At 38.3% G+C, this 20843-nt stretch overlaps 1 protein-coding gene across 1 annotated transcript in view; it reads right to left on the bottom strand.

The window, feature by feature from the left end:
- NEGR1 (neuronal growth regulator 1) overlaps positions 1-17924 on the bottom strand; it is a 293574-nt gene extending 275650 nt beyond the window's left edge. The window contains exon 1 of the mRNA XM_062581060.1: positions 17749-17924. Within this exon, the coding sequence (XP_062437044.1) occupies positions 17749-17924 (176 nt within the window). The remainder of the gene's footprint in view (positions 1-17748) is intronic.
- Between the last annotated feature and the right edge of the window lie 2919 nt (positions 17925-20843).

Raw genomic sequence — 20843 nt, 5'->3', positions numbered from 1 at the left:
GAGTCACTACTGGTATTGTCCGTTCTCTCTGGACTCACATAGCAAGATGCGTGCATAGTTGGAACAGAATGTTGATATTTTAATTCCTAGCTGGAAGTCAATTCAATAGGTTACTTCATGGTCCTTCTGTCTCCAGAAACAACCCTACAGGATTTTCAGATTTAAGTAGGTATGCTGTAATTCAGTGCATCAACTTCTTTGGAAATATTTTTTTTCAAAGTTATGTGGACAGTATATAATATATTTCTCAAGCCATTGCAAATTTACACCCTAAAATGCATTACAAAAAAAATCCTAAACAGCTTAAACTTAACTGTAGAAGTTTTCTTTTTGGAGAGGAATATCATTTCTATAACATGAGAGCTAAACTTGTATTTCCCTGTTATCACACAACATATATAAAGATTTTGAAGATCAGAATAGTTTCTTATAATTACTGACTCACAATACCTAAGTGTCTAGGATTCACCATAAAATGAGAACTTTGATATGAAAGGCCCTTAATACTTGAAAGAAAACCTGACTCTAATAAGCCTAATTTTTTGCTATTTGTATTAGCATTTCAACCGCATTTTTAATATTTCATTTTAGATTTACTTAATAACTGTGTTGAAGGAGAATTACAGCAGTATAAAATTGCTGAAGTAGGAGCACGATTAGAATTTAGAAGTGGCCTGGTGAGTCCAATCACAAAAAGTATCTTAAGTGCAACAACACAATTTAACTTCCATCAAGGCAACCAAAAGAAGTAGCTAAATAGTGAAAGACTTTTAACATTTCTATAAATATTACAAATCTTAAAAGTAATTTTGCCAGTTATCCATTTAATTTCTATGAAAAATGCACATTATTCCAGATAAGTTATGACAGATAACAAACACATCAAGATAAATGCATATATATTACTTAATATATTATAAATCACAATTTTGTAAATATATTATACCATACTATTTATTTCTCACTGGTATGAGACTTTTCATCACAGCTCAAATATTTACTTTAATAGATAACTATTTCATAAACACAGATCCTAAAATACGCCAATTTTATAATGTAAGCCTTTTGAGACCTCTATACAGTTTTGCTCATTTTTTAACTGATGTAGTTAATCTGATCCAACCCCTCATTAAAAACTGCTATAATACAATACTAAAATCAAAAATAGTTAGGAACAGAATAACTGAAATAACTGCTTTTAGACCATATACAGATGCCCATTGAAACAATACTTTAAATAAAGCTGGAATAATTTACCTTGTAGAAAACACCCTAGCCTTTCAGATTTTGTGACTGAGCAGACCAATACAGAAGACTGCATTTTTATTTATTTATGTATGTTTGTCAAGACATCCATCCTCACAACTTTTTTTGAAAACTTATTGCTTCAGTTCAGCATATCAAGTTATTTGGGGATTTTACTGATAATTGCATCCAATTTCCTAAAAACTTTGGCCACTCAAAGTCTGAGTCAGCCCCACCTATAATTTACTTCAAAATGTGTTAATTCTGTTTAACTCCTTTTATGACAGTTTCCCAAGGACAGTTTGCCAATTACTGTTACAAATAAGCTAAAAGAGCATCTTATCAATCTAAAAATCCAGTAAACTTAGTCTAACAACTTCTACTCCTTCAGCTTACCTTTATTCCCATGGGAGAAATCAGTTTAAAAAAAAAATGCTCGCGAGTATGATTTGAGGGACTGAGATGTATGTAAGTATATACATTATTTACAATTAAAAAAGAAAATAAAAGCTCTCTGAAAGTCATATTACTTAATCATTTATCTTTGGTTAAATATTACATTTTACTTTCAGCATGAAAATACCAGTCCCATCACCTAGCACAGAACATACAGACAGCTGTACCAGCTATTACTGTAGATGAGTTCACATTACAGTGGTAGAATCCAGCCTTCTAAAACCAGTACCATATGTTTCATTTCAAAAAGACCAAGGGCAGGTAAAGTCTTCTGCACTCCAGTGCATTTCTCTACAGTGTGTCAATGTTTCAAGTCTTCAGGCAGAATGTCCCTGATAATGGAGATAGATGGGGGAGTGGGAGGAATACTGGATGGACTATGCTTCATGCAGTATGCTGGCATATTGTTTCCAAGGAGACTTTGTAACGCAGACAGATCAGAGCAGACTACTGTCCCTTAGAGGTGGAAAACCCAAGAACGCTGTGTGATTGCTGATTTCTGCTGCCTTCTTCTCACTTCAACTGCGGGCTTACTGGAACAAGCAGAAAAGTCTATATGGAAAAATAAAATCCATCATTTCCTGCTTCATCTAAAGCATTTGAATCTCTGCTCTATTCTCCTTCATACTCTCACAGGTCCTAGCAAGGAAGTTATTCTCCTCTGCTTCTCTGGTGTCGAAAGGAAGTTTCTGACCTTTATACAGCTAATTTGAAGAAAAATAGCAGTGTTTCACATCTTGCTGAGTCTTCAGTGCAGTACAGCCCATTTATTTGGGCTTCATAGTGTGTTTTACCTATAACTTTCGAAAACCTCACTGAAGAATCAGAGTCCACTTCACTAGCTGGGAACCACCTGTGTAATGGACACTGAGCCAGGCAACCAGCAAAGAAATGCATGAGGAAATAGACAGCCTCTCTGAAGAGTCTCAGTATTCATAGAGCCAAAGCTAGAAAAGCAGGAAAAGGAACTGGAGGCATTAACTATTACTGGGAAGGGCTGATCTCAGTACTTTGTTTTAAGAATTCAGTTTACAGCTGTGAGAATACAATTTCCACTCATAATCAAGCATGATTTTTTTCTTAAGGCATACCTGATTTCCTGCATGCAAAATTAAAGAGATGCAAGTAGAATTCAAGTTCTCACCAGTGCATTACAGTAGTTTCCCACCAGCAGCCCAGGACAGGTTGTCGTATAACATGTAATAGTAGATTATATTTCAATCACATAGGTCTGATCTAAATACAGAGTATCTGATCTGATAATAAATTACATCAGTAATAACATATACTTTATTTTGAACCATGTCACATTCAACACAAAACGTGTTCCTGCAATATACCACTTATGAAGAACACAGGCTTCGATATTTAACATTTTCATTTTACTATCATGCATTTACAGCTCTATTTTAAAATTAAGTAACACCATAATTTATCCAAAACTAAGGTTATGTCTGGAGCTCCAGTGTAATTTTGAACATTTTTAAATGGGTAAAAATCACAGTTGCAAAGAAAGCCAAACATAGTGTGTTAAGTTCTCCTCTCCTCCATTAAGTTTCTTTCAAATAATTTAAAACTAGTAAATTGACATGTCACTATTCAAAAAACAAATTGCAGAAGCCATTTTTCCTCAGAACACTTTGTCCTAGCTAGTTCCTCATGCCCATACTCCCAACAGTACCTCTTAGTAGCTGGCAATTGCATTTAATTATTACACTGAGCATACACTATACATTTTAAATAGATTTTCACCTTTCAGCAGAGGAGGCAGAGGAGTGCTCATCAGCTGATAATTAATAACTACTAAGTGCTTTTCAGACTAGCACAATATCATGAAGAAATATCATAAAGTGTTGACACAACAATCACCCAGCTGAATGTCTCAAACAAGACTGTTTCTCCCTTCCCCTTCCTGCCTAACTCCCTCTACACTTTTTGTTTAAAGCAAGCATAGCACAGTGCCAGCTGGCTAGCAGTCCTCTCTTCTGCAAATAGAAGCTGGCTAGCCAATGTACTCATTGAATACACGAGATAAAGGGAACAACAACAGTTAACGAATTTATGCATTGCATATTTTGAATGTATGTCTGATGAACATTTACAAACCAGGCTAAAATTCTGGGCATACATGTCAAAATGAATAATGGACTCAAGTACCCAGCAGCAGTATGTCAGCACCTAAACACAATACCACAACAATGAAAACCTTCACTCTGCTGGACCACCAGAATTAAGAAGTATTCCAGGAACAGCCTAGAAGTCAATATGCTAAGCTGCATTCCTGTGCATGCTCATGACCACCGTGGCTTTGAGAGATTAGCCTTTTGGGTTCTCTTTTGCAGTTTGACTATCAAGCCCAGCAGAACCACCGCTTGGGTCCCTCAAAAGATGCAGACCTCTCCCTCCAATTATTCATGCTCCCACATTTTACTCAAGCATTGGTACCTGTCTAGCCTTGTCAGAGCCAAGGCTGTCAGAGCCAGTTCAAAGTTTTTTTTTTTTAAAAAAAAAGCTTTACACTGGTTTTGAAAATTGTTCCTCCCACTTCAATTCCCAGAAGTAACTCAACACAAGCTCATAGCTCACCTATGCTAGTGAAAGTGAAGCAACAGGACTGACTATTTTTGTATCCTTTCTGGCTGGCTTATATGAATGGTGCAAACACTGCCTGAGTTCCTTGAGAGTTCTTTTTCTTGTTACCAGATCTCTTATTTTGAGAGAAGTGAGTAAACTGCTGAATTAAACAAACTACAAAATCCAGAAAATAAGTGTGGTTATTCATCATTTAGAGAGGGTCTTGTATTTTTGATCCCATCTAACATGCTGTCTCTGCGTAGACTTTCATCAGTGTTATTAAAACCTGGAACTAATGAAACTGATGCAAAACTCTGTCTTAGATATTTAGCACTTCAGCTGGTAGCTTACTAAAACATGCTAAAAAAACATGCTAGAATAGAGTCTTTACACAACCACTGTACCAGATTACTGACAAAGATTTTAAATATATTTAGCAGTATCAGTGAATCTGATTCTTCCACATAAGAAATATTGTATATTCCAGTAATTTCATAATACCAGGATAGAAAAAACAATTGGAAGGGAAATTCTAGGCAATCAGCATAGTCAAGAAGAAGAAAAAATAAAATAAAATAAACTTGGTTTAGAATGTTGCTTCATTTATTCCCCAAAAATTTTTGTTCCACAGCAGCACAAAGTAACCCCTTCCACAATATATTCCTGTTTTCACATGATATCTACCCTCACCACAAGCTAGTGACTGCTACAGCTATAGCTATCAGAATCATTTTCCCATATGTAGTATGTAAACATTTTAAAAAAAATGAATGAAGCAACTTTCCAGAACATTCAATGGAGATAGACCTGGGGATGCATGTCAATATATTAAGATAACAAATGTATTTTAATTTAAATGGTAAGAGAAATTATTATCATAAAATTATCTACATAAAATTAACAGCTTTAATATAAAACCCAGCACTAATTCTATAATGCATACATTTATATACACACACACACACTACATTATTTTGGAGCCTAAACTCCTGGCACTGTTTTTCATTATTTTACATATTTTAACAAACAAATCATGACAAAAAATTATATTGTAGATGAAAACGTGAGTTTTCCTATCTATTAAGAAGAACACTGAGCTAGAAGAAAAGCAGCAAGAAGTAAAGAGGGCCTTAGTGGTCTCTCACACCTACTCTTTCTTTCTTTCGATCACTCTCTCCTCCTCAGGGCCCCACCCCTCACACACCAGTTCAGCTTGTGTTGCACAAGCAAATCATACATGGAACTAAAGACTGGAAAAAAATATGATTAAAATTATTTTAGAATAAAGCTTGAACATTATATACTAGAATTATTACTGAAAAATTTCTAAGATAAATATAATAATTGTATAGAATTCAGCTCAGTTCAGTAAAAGATTTCTTTTTCTTTTTTTGCATACTGAATTACAAGCTTCTTGTCATAAATGTAGACTGCGATCAATCACAGTGAATGGTAAGGGCAAAACTGAAAGGGGAGTATATTTTTCTGCCACAAGAGTCACATAATCAGAATCTCAGTTTTACCTCTTCCTCCTCTCCTACTTCCTTCTTGTGGCACAATGGACTGCTTCAACCTTAGGGACAGAATCTTTGTTAGACCTGAGTGTTGAGTTGGGAGAGAACTTGGTTCATCTGTATCTCGATGTATGAAAACCCTGTATGCAACACAAATAGATACTTTAACTATGCCATACACCACTTAGCGTCTTATTTTTTACTGTAATTCCTGTATCACAACCTTCACTACGTAGAATACCTTTTTTTTTTTAATAAAAACACATTTTGTTACATTTTGACCACATATGAATGCCTTCACCACACACATCACCAATCCTTAAATTTAAAAGGATAACTCATTCTTCAGTGTCGTAATTTTATAATGCTAATCCTTGTCCGCTATGGAATGTAATAAGCTAACTGAGGCCATGTTTGATCTCTAGAGGAAAAGGAGTCTTCAACCCTCAAAAGGATTGTTTAGAGTTTTATTATATTATTTGATTTTTATTCTCCTAAGTTTCATTTATTCACTATTAATAAAAGACAAGCTTTCAAATGCAGCAGGAGACATTTTACAGTAGTTTGATAATTTGATCACTCATATTGGCAAAAGTCATATAAGTCCATATAGTTCATTATAGGCAAAGGACTTCCTTCCCTACAATTTCTTTAGCCACTATAAAAATCAGACAAAAATCAGGTGTTTGGAAAGGGAGCACTTTATTCTCAAGTGCTATTTTATGACGGTGAATTATATTCTGCTTTGAGAACAGTTTAAAAACATTTTTTTTAACATGAAGCCAGTGAAATATCAAAGGCATACAACAGTGCTGTAAATTATGTATGTCTTTGTTTTCTAGCAGAAATAAAGTTTCTGCATATTTTTGACAATTTCCTGCATATTTTTGACAGAATTTCATTATGTAAATTTAACAGGTATATCAGATGCTCAACTGGATAGAGTTAGCTAATTGCTGTATATTTAAATAAATATTGAAAAACAGCAGCATATTGTACAGAAAACATATTTCCTTCATTTATATTGAAATTTACATAACAAAAACTACTGGAAATTTCTGCAATAAGTGTTGTATGTTGATTAGATTTTTCCAAGATGAAACTGTTAATGCCAGCAGTTGGATACTCTTAATTTTAATTATGCATGACTAATGATAGCTGTTTGCCTGTTTGACCACCAGATTGTCTGCTGTTGCTAAGAGAAAACCTTTTTTAAAAAGATTGACTGTTTTTCTGTTATAAAACAGGACATATTCCAGTTCATCTTTTATTTTTGAAACAGTTTTGCAAGTATAAAAATCAGAACTTTATCTGTTCATGACAACATAATCCTTCAACACTGGCATGCATGCCCATACCCACTCAAGTGCCCACAGAATGAGCCTCTTCCAACTAATTATAGCCTCTGACACTGCAAACTCAACACCACCACTTAAATCAGCTTAATTACGTGTTGAATTAACTGGTGGGACATTCTCACAATAAAGTCATCATCAAATATCTGGTAGATTAATAAATAATATACCATGCAAAAACAGAGTTGCAGTTACAGCTGCCGCACACATCTACTAGCTCCACGTGCTGTTAAGTGCGTGCTACTTTCTATAGAAAAAGTATTGAGAAATGCTACTGTGACTGCTGAATGTTTTATTGGGCCTATTTTGCATATCCGTCTATGTGCAAACGTAGATGCACTAATGAATCCAGCATGTTCTGGGGTCTCTGACAGCTGTAATGCTGGGGAAAAAAATTGTGCATATGGCAGGAAGAGGAAGTATTTTTTTTTTCCTAGTGAGTTGAAACATAATAGAAGTCAAGTTTCTGATATGGTAGAATAAAACTGAGTTGTATTTGGTATGCCTATACAATATAACAGAACAATACAATAATGGCAACCTCAGCTATCTCCAAAAGCAACAGCATATTCATGCAGCACTATGCAATGCTGCATACAGAGATTTCCCCCCATTCTGAAAAGAACATAGTGCATAAACGGGATCACATACCTACACTAAGCAGTCCAGCCATGTAGCTGAGCTATTTAGCTCCAATTTAGAGTCACACTAACTCAACTATGCAGTTCCTGTTCCAAAGCTATTTTGGTAGTGAGGGCTTGGGATATCTACACCACACTAACAGGATGGCAGAGACAAAACTACAGATGAAAGGCAGAAGAGCGTACAGCTTAATCGATTAGAAACTTAAATAAGGACACCACCAAGTTAGCATGAACATGAACTGTTGTCTTGGTTGATTTGGGGGAAAAATGAAAATATTACAAGTTCGTAAATTTATTTCCTCTGCTTTTAAGTAAGTTTTTTTTTTCTTTTTTTGGGCAACTACAAGGAACTTGTACTGATCATCTGTTTTCAAAGGCTAAGAGAGAGACAGAGACAGCCAGACAGAATTGAAGAGAAGTCAAAAGACAACCGTCTGCTTCTGCCAACAGAAGGTGCCCTAACAGAAGATTATTTAACAAAATAATTTATCCCCATGTTCCTCATCAGGATTAGCATTCTCTAAGGAAGTCAAAGGTTTGTCTTCCAACCTTATCTTTCCAGATCACTTTGATTTACAGATGAAGCTAAGTAAAGATCATAGCTCTGGTAGCAAAAGTCTGTGGATGACTATGATCAGTAATCCAATTCATTTTTAAATCTTAAATTGCCTCCACTGTCACCAGCAAAATCCAAAATGTCACTAAATTTTTCCAAAACTGTGGCTAGCCTGATTCATCTATATCTACCTTCACTTAACTGCCAGTTTGAACCTCTCAAGTTCAAGGAGCAAAAAAGGAAGTTTAGTCTCAGGCTCATCTCTTCTTTTCCCCTCACCAAAGCAGTATTTCAAGGGACAAATGTAAATGTTTCACTGTTTGAGCTGTGACTCACTAAGCTATTAGGGTAGTAATGAGAACTCTGCATTTAAAATTTCTTTCTCCTAGTTTCATTACTACAAAAAACAACAGTCCCATTATGGAAGGGGGTGAAAGCAGATGATGCTATCTTTGAAAGAACGGCCCACATTATTAAAATACTATAATGCACTTAGAGAACTGTAGCTGGCATAGGCCGAGACCATGCCAAGGGGAAATCAAACAATGTAGATGGTAACATGCCAATGCTTGATTGGGTTCCCTGACCCTGTCTTGCCATAAAGTATAAATATGTACTTTATAATAATACATACAAATACATACTCTGGTACGTATTTGAATTCCTTGTCAAGTGCAAACCTTACTGTACCCATAAATCTATGCAAGTGTCAAAAAAGAGCTGAAATGTCTCCAATTTCATTCTAAGAGTCTGTTGCAGCACAGACTGGTTTCCAAGCACAGCGCAAATCTGTTGGGTCAAATTTCTGCCAGGAGATATAGTGGTAAGCCAGTACTACATGTCTCCGGTCTATGAAATAAGACAGGGTGAACCCTCCGAGACTTATTTCTTTACGATATGGACTACAATCAACTCTTATGCAAGATGACAAGAAGAAAGTAATTTAAGTCTTCTCCTCTCCATCAGTAGGGCAGCTCACATCTGATTTGGAAGTAGTTCTGTTTTATATTCCTTACTGATTCGTTATTTTGTTCCTTTTCCTCTACATGACATCTGAAACATTCATGATCGTTCAAACGATAAATTATTTTAATTTACTCTAAAATTATCTATTTTAACAGTACAGACAAGAGGCAAGTGCCCTAAAAGGCTTATTTAAAAACTGTCAGGGATTTGGAATGTGAAAATCCTGCCTAAACAACATCTTAATTTTACACGGTTCTGTGTACATGTATGTCTAAATATAAGAAATTGTATTTCAGAGATCATAGATGAAAGATTTCATAGCAAAATAATGTATGAGCTTGAACTGTACAAGAATATGAAAAGAGTACGAAAATGAAGAAATGTACTTTTTAAAAATGTAATGTAAAGGAAAGTGGAAATATTTTGTAGTTATTATACCTCTTATTCCCCAAATAGACATACTTCCATTTTTACATACATGCACACAACTACAGTCAACACTGATTTGTGGATATGCATTGTAGCGACTCTAACATTAGAATATATATAGTCATCTCAAAATCTAAATACATTATATACACCTGATATTCTGCTGTTATTCACACTGCAAAGCTGTCTTTTTAAATACTGAATTCTCAGTAATATGAATGATGATGGACTGAGAACGTTGGCTGATGTGTCAGTGACTCTCCCTGATCATTCTTGCTCCTTTGGCAAAGATTATTAGCTTTAAAATATAATTACTATATTATAGTAAGAGAATATATGGAAGAGAAGCTGTGACAAAGGAAAAAGTGGCAAGTGATTAAGTCCCAATCCTCAGAAGTGACTAGCCCCCCTCAGCAACTTACATATGAATTAGGCATCTAAATCCTCTTGAGAGCCTGAATCTGCATGGCTTAGGAGTCAAAGACTACTTGACATTCAGCACGATATAGGCTCTCAATCCACTTCAGCACTTCTGGTTGATTTTGACAAGAATAGTAGGATGTTTCTCAGGGCAATTTGTATCTGAATCTGTAGAATTTCATGGCTCCAAAAGTATCAGCAAGGAGGCCCCACAGAAGAAAAATCATGATCATAACCATAATTCTGTAGTTTCATTCCTGAATGCCCGGTATCAGAAGTAGAAACTAGAAATGGTCCCAGTAAGATTTCACTTGGACAGAAATTCTCTGAGCCAATGATATGGCAATGATGCACTTTATGGGGAAAAAGGAGAAGTCAGATCTGGGAAAAAAAAGTCACATCTGGAAAAAAAAAAGTTTTCCAAACGCAGAGAAATGGAAGACATGGATTAAGATGCCACTGCCAAACTTCTCTTGTCAAAATAGAACATGCTCCTCTCCTAGGCTGATTTCAGAGACCCAGTGGTTCCAAAAGAGCCAATATGACCAATGTTGATAGAGCAAGAAAGAGGGGAAAACCAAAACCAATGTCCTAGTAGCAACTGCCTGAAGCAGGCAAAATCCCAGGTGATAAAGAATAAAGAAATTGGTGATCTTGACAGAGATTACTGCTCTTCCAAGTGTATTTTAACAGATGGAAAACAGCAAACTCATTGTTTTAAAAAGCCTGTGCTATACTGCTGCAAGACTTCACTCCTCCACACAACTTCAGGAGGAAGTTAAGAGGTGTTGATGGTAAATTGATTAAATTTTTTGCTAGAGTTTATTTCATCTACTTTGATGACTTCCTTTTACAGGGCTTCACACTCTTGTCTAGTATATAATTTTTCATCGATTTTTCAAAGAGCCAAGATGTGAAGAACTCACTTCAGGTAAAAGACCTGAACCTTATGTAAGAAAAGAAGAGCTAGTCCAGATATTTGGTGATACCAAATATTTATGACTCCTCCTTTTGGTTATCTTAGGCCACACCTAATATGAAGAGCTGCATTTGGCGTTCGAAAGGAATCTAGTTTAGAAAAATGTTAGATGGACGTTTTCTCCTTGAGCTGTAAGGAGAGCAACAAAGAAAAGCAGAGAGCATCCAGCTTTCTAATACAAACCAAAAGGAAGAGAAGCATCCAGAAAAGTTTTTTTTCAATAGACAGTGAGAACCATGATCTCTATGAAGCTCTAGGGAGCTACAGGAAAATAAAAAAGTCATTAGTACTGTACAAGGAAAAGCATTCCTCTAATTCACTGCTTTGAAGTATTGTGTGCCACCTCAGCAGATACTATAGTGAAAATGCTTGGTACCTCTCGGAGGAGGAGGAAAATCATGCTTGCTGGATTTATACTTGTAAATTTCAGGCTCAAGCAGTAGTTGTTCAAAGAAACTGAGAGATAGTAAAGAAGTCAGGAGTTGCTCCTCTCATACCCTGGCTGGTGAATTATTCCACCAGTGACAAAATTTCTAAAAAAGGATCATTTAATTAACTGTAAAAGCAGTCACGAAAAGAAAATGATAGTATTTCAGATCATTTATCCACTATGTACCCAAACCTTTTAACACCAGCCAGAAATGCAGAGATACCAATTATGAAGAAAATGGAAAAAAAATGAGTGAGAAATAGAGGACCCAAGCCTGAGATACAGAGATCCTGTCTCATGACTACAAAACACATCCTCGTACCAGCAATCTCTGCCTAGAAAGAGAAGCTTGTCATTCTGTTAACCTGCAACTCCCCAGTTATCTTCTTCAGCGTACCCCCTTTTGTCCTGTGCAAACATGACTATGCTGTTAAATATCAGAGGGGTTACTTATTGCCTCCATATGCAGCTGTTATCATTTAAGTGTTAACTTGTTATTATGCTGTCCGTTTAACATACTCCTACATAATATTTACCTGCAAATATTTGGCATGCCCGTAAGCCCAAGTTGTCCATCTTGTATTACCTGCTAGCTCATATGAAATACTTGAGCACTACATCAAGCCTCCTAGGCAGGGGAGGCTCCCCCACACCATACAGATCTAAGACTCTCAAAGGTGGCAAAAAAATAAGCAAGTCTACATGTAAAAAAAATAAAATTAGAAAACAAACTTGAAAAGTCCATAGTGCCCCCCCCCGACCTATAGTCAGGAAAAAAGAATTCTTCAGTAATTACTCTTCTCAGATAACTGCTGGCTGCTCTATCATCTCAGAACAAATTCACATGGGATATCCACAAAGAAACTGCTGTTGTCAAAAACAATGAGGATGGAGTTTAATCTACCTGTTAACAAAACTAGCCTAAAATTTTTCTCTGATTTTCTCAGCCAGGCCTGACAAGAATGGATTTCCACTGAAAACTGACTCTATCCATTCGTTAGAAACAAAGAAACACTTCACTTGCACAACAAACTTAGCATCATGCACTGAGAGAGAGAGAGTTTTCCACCTGTAATTCCCAGTGGTGCACAGGCAATAGTGGAAGAGGAAAGCACTGCTAGAAGCTGCAGCCTAAACAAGGCCCAGGCATTTAACTGCTTTGCTCTACAACCGTAACTGAAGTGAATTATCTGTTTTACAGCTTTCATCACTGCTACTCTTCACTTAAACACTTTGGGAATCTTGATCCAAAAGAGTCCACTTAGATATCTAACTCTGCAGTGAAAATTTCACATCAAGTTATTTTATATTCTAGGGCATACATTTCATTAGTTACTCCATAATCACATAGCAGGATTTTTTTTTTTTTTTTTTTTTTTTTTACTTATTTTTAAAATGTGGTAAGTTCTAAAACTCAATTTACTGTGATTATGCAAAATATAAAAGTACTATCAGGTATATTAGCTGTTGTTATTCAAACTATAGAAAGGTAGCATGCAGGAGAAGAGACTGCTTGCTAGAGAAAGTTGCATTGATCACCTGCAGCTTTGTATACTGAGATATTTCAAGGGGATTTTGTTTACAAATCACAGAAAAGGTCTGTAGGGACTGTTAAGAAACAGTTTTCTTGGATATATAAAGGCACGAGGGCCACATATACAAAACGGCCATAGACTAGACTATCATCCTTATAGAAATTCAAAGAGAAATTCTCTTTTACTTCTCCTGGGTAGAATAGCCTTTTGTTACCAGACTGATTATCAGCTCTCCAGCTGTCCTCCTTGCTACACCCAAAGCACTACCAGAAGGAAGGGGACAGACCAGCAGTTAGCCACAGTGAAGGTGGCTTCCTTATTCCCAGAACAAATCCTCAAGTATAAACACCACTCAGGAGACAGGAAATATAAGAAACAGATTATCCATGTCTGCTCCCCACAGATAATCTTAACTTCATGAACTGTTTTTAATTTGTTGTTGTTCTTAAAATGTTCATGTTCTAGCAGTGCCTCTTCTGCTGTCAAAATGTTGCAGGTACATTACAAACCTATGTCGATTGCTCTGATAATACAATGTCTTTACAGAGTCACTAGAGAACCACAGTTCTGAAAAATACAGAATGTTTCCCGTATTTTTAGCAATTTAGCAACCTATTTTTTAAATAATAATAAATACTTCTATATCTTCTTCTCTCCTCATGTGTTCTCATTAAGTCTTACTGATCACCTGGGAAGAATCTAGAAAGAAAAATGTAGGACAGATTTTTACTCTAGAAAATGTTTATTTCTAAAATTATTTTCTCATACAAAATAACTGCAATAGTGATATAATTTCTTGTAATTTCAAAAAAAATGATACAAATACTGTAGGGACAGCATGGATCAACCACTGATTGAAGAAAATCAGAGAGAGTCATTTTTTAATTACTGAGAACATAGAAACAACTCACTATCAGAAAGAACATCTTGATTAATGAGAGTTTTTCTGTAAAAAATTATAAGACTGTTTCCAACAAAAAACCAGTGTGTTAAACAATATATTTGTATCCTCTAACATTTTTTCAAACTATTTATTAGATAAGTACATTTACAGATTAAAAGTGCTGTGCACTATTCCTTTTGTAAAAGTTAACCATCATTGGCTATAATTAGAGGTATTTTAATACTACATAGGCCATGTCATTCAAAGAATATCAAGAATAGGCCCAACCACAGCATGCTCCAGGTTGTATGAACTGGAAATGCAGTTATTACATTCTTTTGAGATAAATACAAAATGGGAAGGTCTTGTAAAACGTACAGCCAATTCAAATATACTCTACAGGGAGTAATATTAAGAGCTTTGCTTCACAGCATAGTATTAGAAAAATACTATGTGTGTTTGATGCAATATTGATTAAATACACTCTAATATGAATTAACAATTTGAAAAAAACAGGGAATCCACACTACATCATGTTAGAGGCTTTTATTTGAAAATGTCAGCACTAAAGAGGACTTCAGTCCTCATTTTATTTAACAAAGAAGATAAAAATTTAATATGACAGTTGTGACGAACTCGGGTACTCTGCCTGCCATGTTGTTCATTGAAATATACTATTTATTTTTTTCAATAACATCTTGTCTCAAAACAAGACTTGCAAGTAAAATTTATTCTGTTCAGCACAGGTAACTTCATTTATTCACACTCATTGCAGACTGCAAAGTGTTTATGTATGTGCAATTTAGCTTAACAGCTAAGTAAAACCAATGCCACAGTCCTAAGAACTAGGGCAGGGATGTGCTAAGAGCAAGCAGTTGTGAAGTGCCTTCAATGCCCAGTCATTCGGATACTAGTAAACATGCACATGCACCATAAACCAGTGTAATGTTTTTTCAGCCTAGAAAACGCTGACTCAGTTATGTGAATGACTCCCACAACCTATCTTCTATTACTAAAAAATAAATGCTAAATGGTTTAAGCACAATGTTTTCCGATTTTAACACACAAATAAGGAGTAAACTTTTTGAAAATGTCTTTCTTGGAGGAGAGAGAAAACTGGCAGAGTCTGGCGGTATGGAGGGAATCAACGTGTGCCAACAGAAAGGAATTGATGGCCATCTTGCACAAAGAGGCAGGGTACTACTATACACAGCCAACTTTGAATGCTGCCATGTACAGACACTGAGAAGATCTAAATACAGAGATCTAGGGAGCTCAAAGAAAGAACTCCTTTCTCTAATGCCCAAATAACTGCTTTATCCAGCTCACTGGAATTCGTATTTAAAATTGTCAGCTTTCAATATTTAAGATACCAGTAATTCCTTTCACATATATTTGAAAATATTTATAATACAAATATCAGATGAGAAAAATTTCAGGAGGAAAGGAGAAGATAAACAGCTCTACCTATCATCTGTATACTCTTCTGAAAATGCTTTCCTATAGTGATCCTACATTTCTCCTTTCAAATAATTTTATTAGCTGAAAACAAAACATACTCGTATTTGAAAGAAAGCCCACAAAAAGTGTGAAAAAGGGGAAAAACAAAAGTTAATCATTTACATCATAGAGACCAAAGAATGAGAAAATGAGATATGTGTTATTTCAACATGTAACTGCTTCATTCTGCAGTTAAGTAATGATGTTTATGTTCCCTTTAACAGCCCCTTGTTTTCCAAAACAGATACACTCCCTCAGTTCTGAGCCAAAAGTAATCTTTTAATCTTAAAATTCAAATTTCCTTTATGTAACCTACCCAGCTGCAGAGAGACAGAGTTTCAAACACAATTTTAGGCCCAGAAAATCAAATATATTCTAGCTACTCTATAGCTGAAACCCAGCAAGAGGTAACCTTTAGAGTATTTGTATAATTTTTGAGAAAAGTGGTTCTAAATATGTGTGCGCACATGTGTACGCACATACATGCACACACACGTCTTAGTTCAAGATAACACTCAGCACTGGCTGAAGATCTATCTCCTAACTCATCAAGTTACCTTCTGAGCAACCTTTAAATCTGAAGCAGAATAAATAAGACACATTTTATTACTATATGTCCTTTGATTCTCCAGTTCTACAGACAGAAAGCATGACGACTTTAAGACATCTGAAAATAGAGAGTATAACCAAGATATACATGAAAATTTTGTCAGCTGCCCTACATAGACATCTACTGTATTTGCAACAGCTACTACACCAGAAGCAAACTGACTTTCTCTAAAATAATTCCAAATTTTTATTGAAAATACTTCAGGTAATATTTGACTGCAGATTTTAGAATCATTAAAAATTGTATGACTAAAATACTTTATAATCTGTGGACTTAAGTGACACCCTGAAGAAAGGTAATACAGCCAGATACTATGTAGCTTAAAACTACTGCCTATTAAATTAGAGATTTGTCACACAAAAGAAGGTTCAGCCTACTGCAATCATATTCCTAATAATGAGAAAATATATTTTTCTTAAACTAGAGCAACATCCAGTATCATGGCAGAAGTGCAATATACAAATAAAAAGTTAGAATTGAAAAAATTCAAAATAAGCCAAAGGATTAATGAGTTGAAATCAAAAAGAAGGATTCAAGTAGATTAAGTATGGTATACTGCTACTGGTAAACAAATTTCACTCCAGTCAACTAGACTGAAAAAGATATTGTAACCATACGGAGAGCAAGCTTCATTAAGAGAAGTAATAACAGAGCTAAGCATATAATCTCTTAATGGCATAAAGCTAGCTTTTCAAGGTTAGTCATCAAAAAATAATTATGTAAAGATAACAACACAAATACTTATAACTGAACAATGTTTAGCACCATATTTCAACTGAGCAGTATCCTGACAGTGATGTTTGGATTACAGAGTCCGTAACCAGTGCTGCAAGCCCAAAACTACATCATTTTATCCAGCAACATCGACTGCCAAACTTCTATAAACAAAGTTATTATTCCAAAAACAAGTATATACACCTTTTTCAGCTATATAATTGTTATCGCAAAACATTAATTCCCCTGTTAACAGTATGCCTGCTTTCTGTTACAGACTTCAAACATTATTTCACCATCGATCATTATACTGGAATTCATAAATGCAATAGCTTGTGGTTTTAAACTATTTTACTAAATATAAAACACTTAAAATTGGAAATTACTTCCATCACATATCAAAGCTCCTTAAAGATTACCCTAGTAAAAAGGTAAACATATACCACACCCAGCGAACTCAACTACAGATGCACACTGATCCGTAGTTGTTATTCGAAGATATCTGCCTCTAATGTTCAAAAAGATAGACAAAAAGCACATTTAGGTGATACAACTTCTCTCTGATGACCTGAACCGTGACTAAGAACACAGCAATAGATGTCTGCATATCTGACGGGGGCAGTTTTCGAGGAATTGCTAAAGTCGGAGAGCAGAAGAGCGTCAGCCTGTCCCCCTTTTTCCGAAAGAAAATACTTGTCCGGCTGCCCCGCTGTCTTCGAAGACAGCAGCGATGCAGCTGATCACTGAGGGGCTGCAGTGAACGAAGCGGGGAGCTTCGCCAGGAGCCGCAAACTTGTTTCCACAGGCAATGAACGCGGGCAGGGGGGATGGCCGGGACACGGCGGGGGGCCGGGGCGCCCCGCGGCCACCTGCGCCCCGGCCCCGCGCCGCGCCGCCCGCCCCGCCAGCCCCGGCGCGGAAGCGGCTCGGTCTCCTACCTAAGCACCGCTGTGTCCCCCTTCCTGACGACCAGGTTGTCCACGGCCGACCCAGGGAAGTCGGCGCTCTGCCCACCGGGCAGGCAGGAGGGCAGCAGGCAGCAGAGGCTGAGGAGCACCGCCGCCAGCCACTGGTTGGAGCAGCAAGCGCCCTGCACCAGCAGCATCATGTCCATGCCGCGCCGCTCCGCGCCCGCGCCCGCTCCGCGCTCCCCCTCAGCCAGGCGGCGGCGGCCGAGCGCTGCCCCCGGCGGCGGCGGCCCCTCGCTGCTGCCCGCGGTCGGCGGCCGAGCCCGGAGCGTGCCTCCTCTCGGGTGGCTGCCGCACCATCTAGCGAGGAGGGCAGCGCGCCCGGCTCTGCGCGCCGCGGCGGCGTCAGGCTCCGCGGCGGCAGACGGCCCCCAGGCTGAGAGCCCGTTGCCACGCAGCCGTTTCCTTAGCAACTCGTCCTGGCGACTGGCGGCGGAGCGGGAAGGCGCGGCAAGGAGGGGACTGCGCGCACCGCGGCGGCGCCCGGCGGAGCGCTCCGCGCGGGCCGCGCGCCCGCCGCCGCCGCGCCGCCGCCCGAGGGACCCCCGGGGCGGCGGGAGCGCGGCCGCCGCGGCCCGCCCTCGCGCAGCCTCGGCAGGGCCGCAGGGCCCGGGCCGCCGCCGGCGAGCGGCGCCGCGCGGCCCGGCCCGGCCGGCCCCGGGGCGCCGCACCCGCCGCAGCCCCGGGCTGCCGCTGGCGCCCGCCGACGGGAGGCACGGCCCTCGCCGGGGCGCGGCACCGCCACTGCCTCCCCTTCTCCTCCCGCCCCACTGCTAACCCTGGGGCTCGAACAGGGGCCCAGCTTCCTCTCACGGCGCCGTTCTCCTCGCTCAAGTCATGGACAGCGCCCCGGGCCCCGGGCACTGGCAGTGCACGGCATCCAAGTGCAGCCCCACGCTGTGCTCGCAAACTTCAGTATTTTGCTTTTAGTTACACCTGCTTGCAGTACACAGATCCAGAAAACATGGCTCCTGCTTGTCTGTCCACAGGAGCCCGTGCTGCCTCCCTCCTGCACGGAGCTGTCCACCACGCCTGATTCCTCACGGAGTCGAGCCTACCTTTTTCCTGCTTTCACAACGTAGTTGTATGCCATACCTAACTAGAAACTGCTCCCTCATACACCTCAGTGATACATCCTCCCTTAAGAATTAGAAAGAATTTACCACTTCGTCAAAAGCCAGGAAGCCAAGAACTGCTTTAAGACAGTATTACTGAAATTCACACTAACAGCTCCACACAGAAGCTTCTTCCTCCCTTGAGGAATTTCCAAAGAAATAATCCAGTCACCTATGGATACATGACCAGCCACACCTATATTTGGTTTTCAACTTAGTACAAAATGTCCCCAATTTAGAAATTTTGTTTTCTTGGTTTCTTTACCTTAACACATAATTTCTAGTCTTCACTGTTGCCTGATAGGACAAAAATTGTACTTCTCTCTGATCAGTCATGATCTCTTGCAGGAATCCCTCTAGTCAGTTTGTGCAAAATTGCATAAACAGTGCTTTGTTACATAACATAGTTGCATGATTTAGAAAAATCCTTACACGAGTTCACACATATCTGGCCAATATGATGCTCTAATTAGTCCTTCATATGAGTTCCACAACTCTAAATTGCCAGCCCATGATACAATGTGTACTAGTTTTCATGAAGGATTTTTGCTTTTACCAGCTGCTACACAGTACATCCTCTGGTACAGGATTTTTTCCTGCTCTCAGTATTCCTGGTATCTACTTCCTGTGCAGGAAGCATTCTTTCTGCTGTATGTTTTACCCTTCTTTATTCCATCCCATTGCATTAGCTCTTTCCAGCCACCAAAAGAAATTCTAGTGTAGACAAAAGGCAATTCTTTTTCTATCTAGTCTTGGGGCACATGATACTGTTTCCTTGGCAAGATGCTATATATAGTTTCTCAACTACAAGAAAGAGACAAAAATTGGCTCGCAGGTTTTGGGTATGGACAGCTCATCAGTATTACCACTATAATATAGTAATGACTTTTTGAATGTTAAATACATACTCCATAGCAAGACAATTCTTTGTGCTAGCATATATGCAACTTTCAGTTGTCCTTATTATGCAATGCCCATCTATTGGTATCAAGCCTGTAGAAACTTTCTGAAAGTACAAGTTGAATATCTAGTATCATGAAATATTGCTGGAAATATTTCCAAATAACTAGTTTCCAAGGAAATACTGTGTATCTAGAAATGCATTTCTTGACAGATTTCAACTCTTAAGTCTCTGTTGCTTACACTAGCAAACAGTTGCAAGAGGAGCCATCCCACATCTCCCACTATTACCATCCTACATTCAAATATATTCAACAATTTCTTTTAGAACCTTTCTAGACCTGTATCCTCCCTGCCGTTAGTGCTATTAAAGCTTAGCAGCAGCAAAACTTGACATTCCAAATACACTTTCAGTAAATTTGTCACGTCTTGTAGCTTTTGAATATTATTTTTACCATCATGCGCTAAGCTCTTTTGTCATTAATGTCAAAAATGTGTCTCTGAACACTGTATCCTCAGCTTCCCTTCCCCCCCCCCCCCCCCGGAAGTACCAGAGTAGCCCAGTGTTATTAGTCAGAATTTCTTCACTGATATTTCACCTGTGGCAATATCTCAGCTTCAGCAGACATTTTCTGTCTTCTGCATAATTAACAACAAAAAGTTCCTAATAAAATGCCGAGCAACTGGTGCATTCTCTGCCAGTTGGAATACTGGGAAGCCAATCAATTCATCCTACAGCCAAACATAAAATAGCACTCTGTTCCTGATCCTAGGATTATATTTTCCCAATCCACACGCTCAAGGATGGTCAAGCTTTCCTTTCTACTACCGACTCTATATGCTTGTTGGGCACACTACTCCTCTGACTAATGTTTTAATGTGCAGACTCATGCTGTCTGTAAAGCTAAAGAGGAAGTGGTCAATGGAACCTACTGAAGTCAGTCCTTAACAGGACTGCAGTAGACATGTTTTCTGTTGCCCAGCCTCAAGATTCCCAGCCAATTACCAAATTTCCATTATCTCTTTCCCCCTTCTCAAGAACAGCTGACA

This window comes from Rhea pennata, chromosome 8 (assembly GCF_028389875.1).
Source record: "Rhea pennata isolate bPtePen1 chromosome 8, bPtePen1.pri, whole genome shotgun sequence".
NCBI lineage: Eukaryota > Metazoa > Chordata > Aves > Rheiformes > Rheidae > Rhea > Rhea pennata.
The sequence above is the reverse complement of the archived record's forward strand: the minus strand, read 5'-3'. Positions and strand labels throughout refer to the sequence as shown.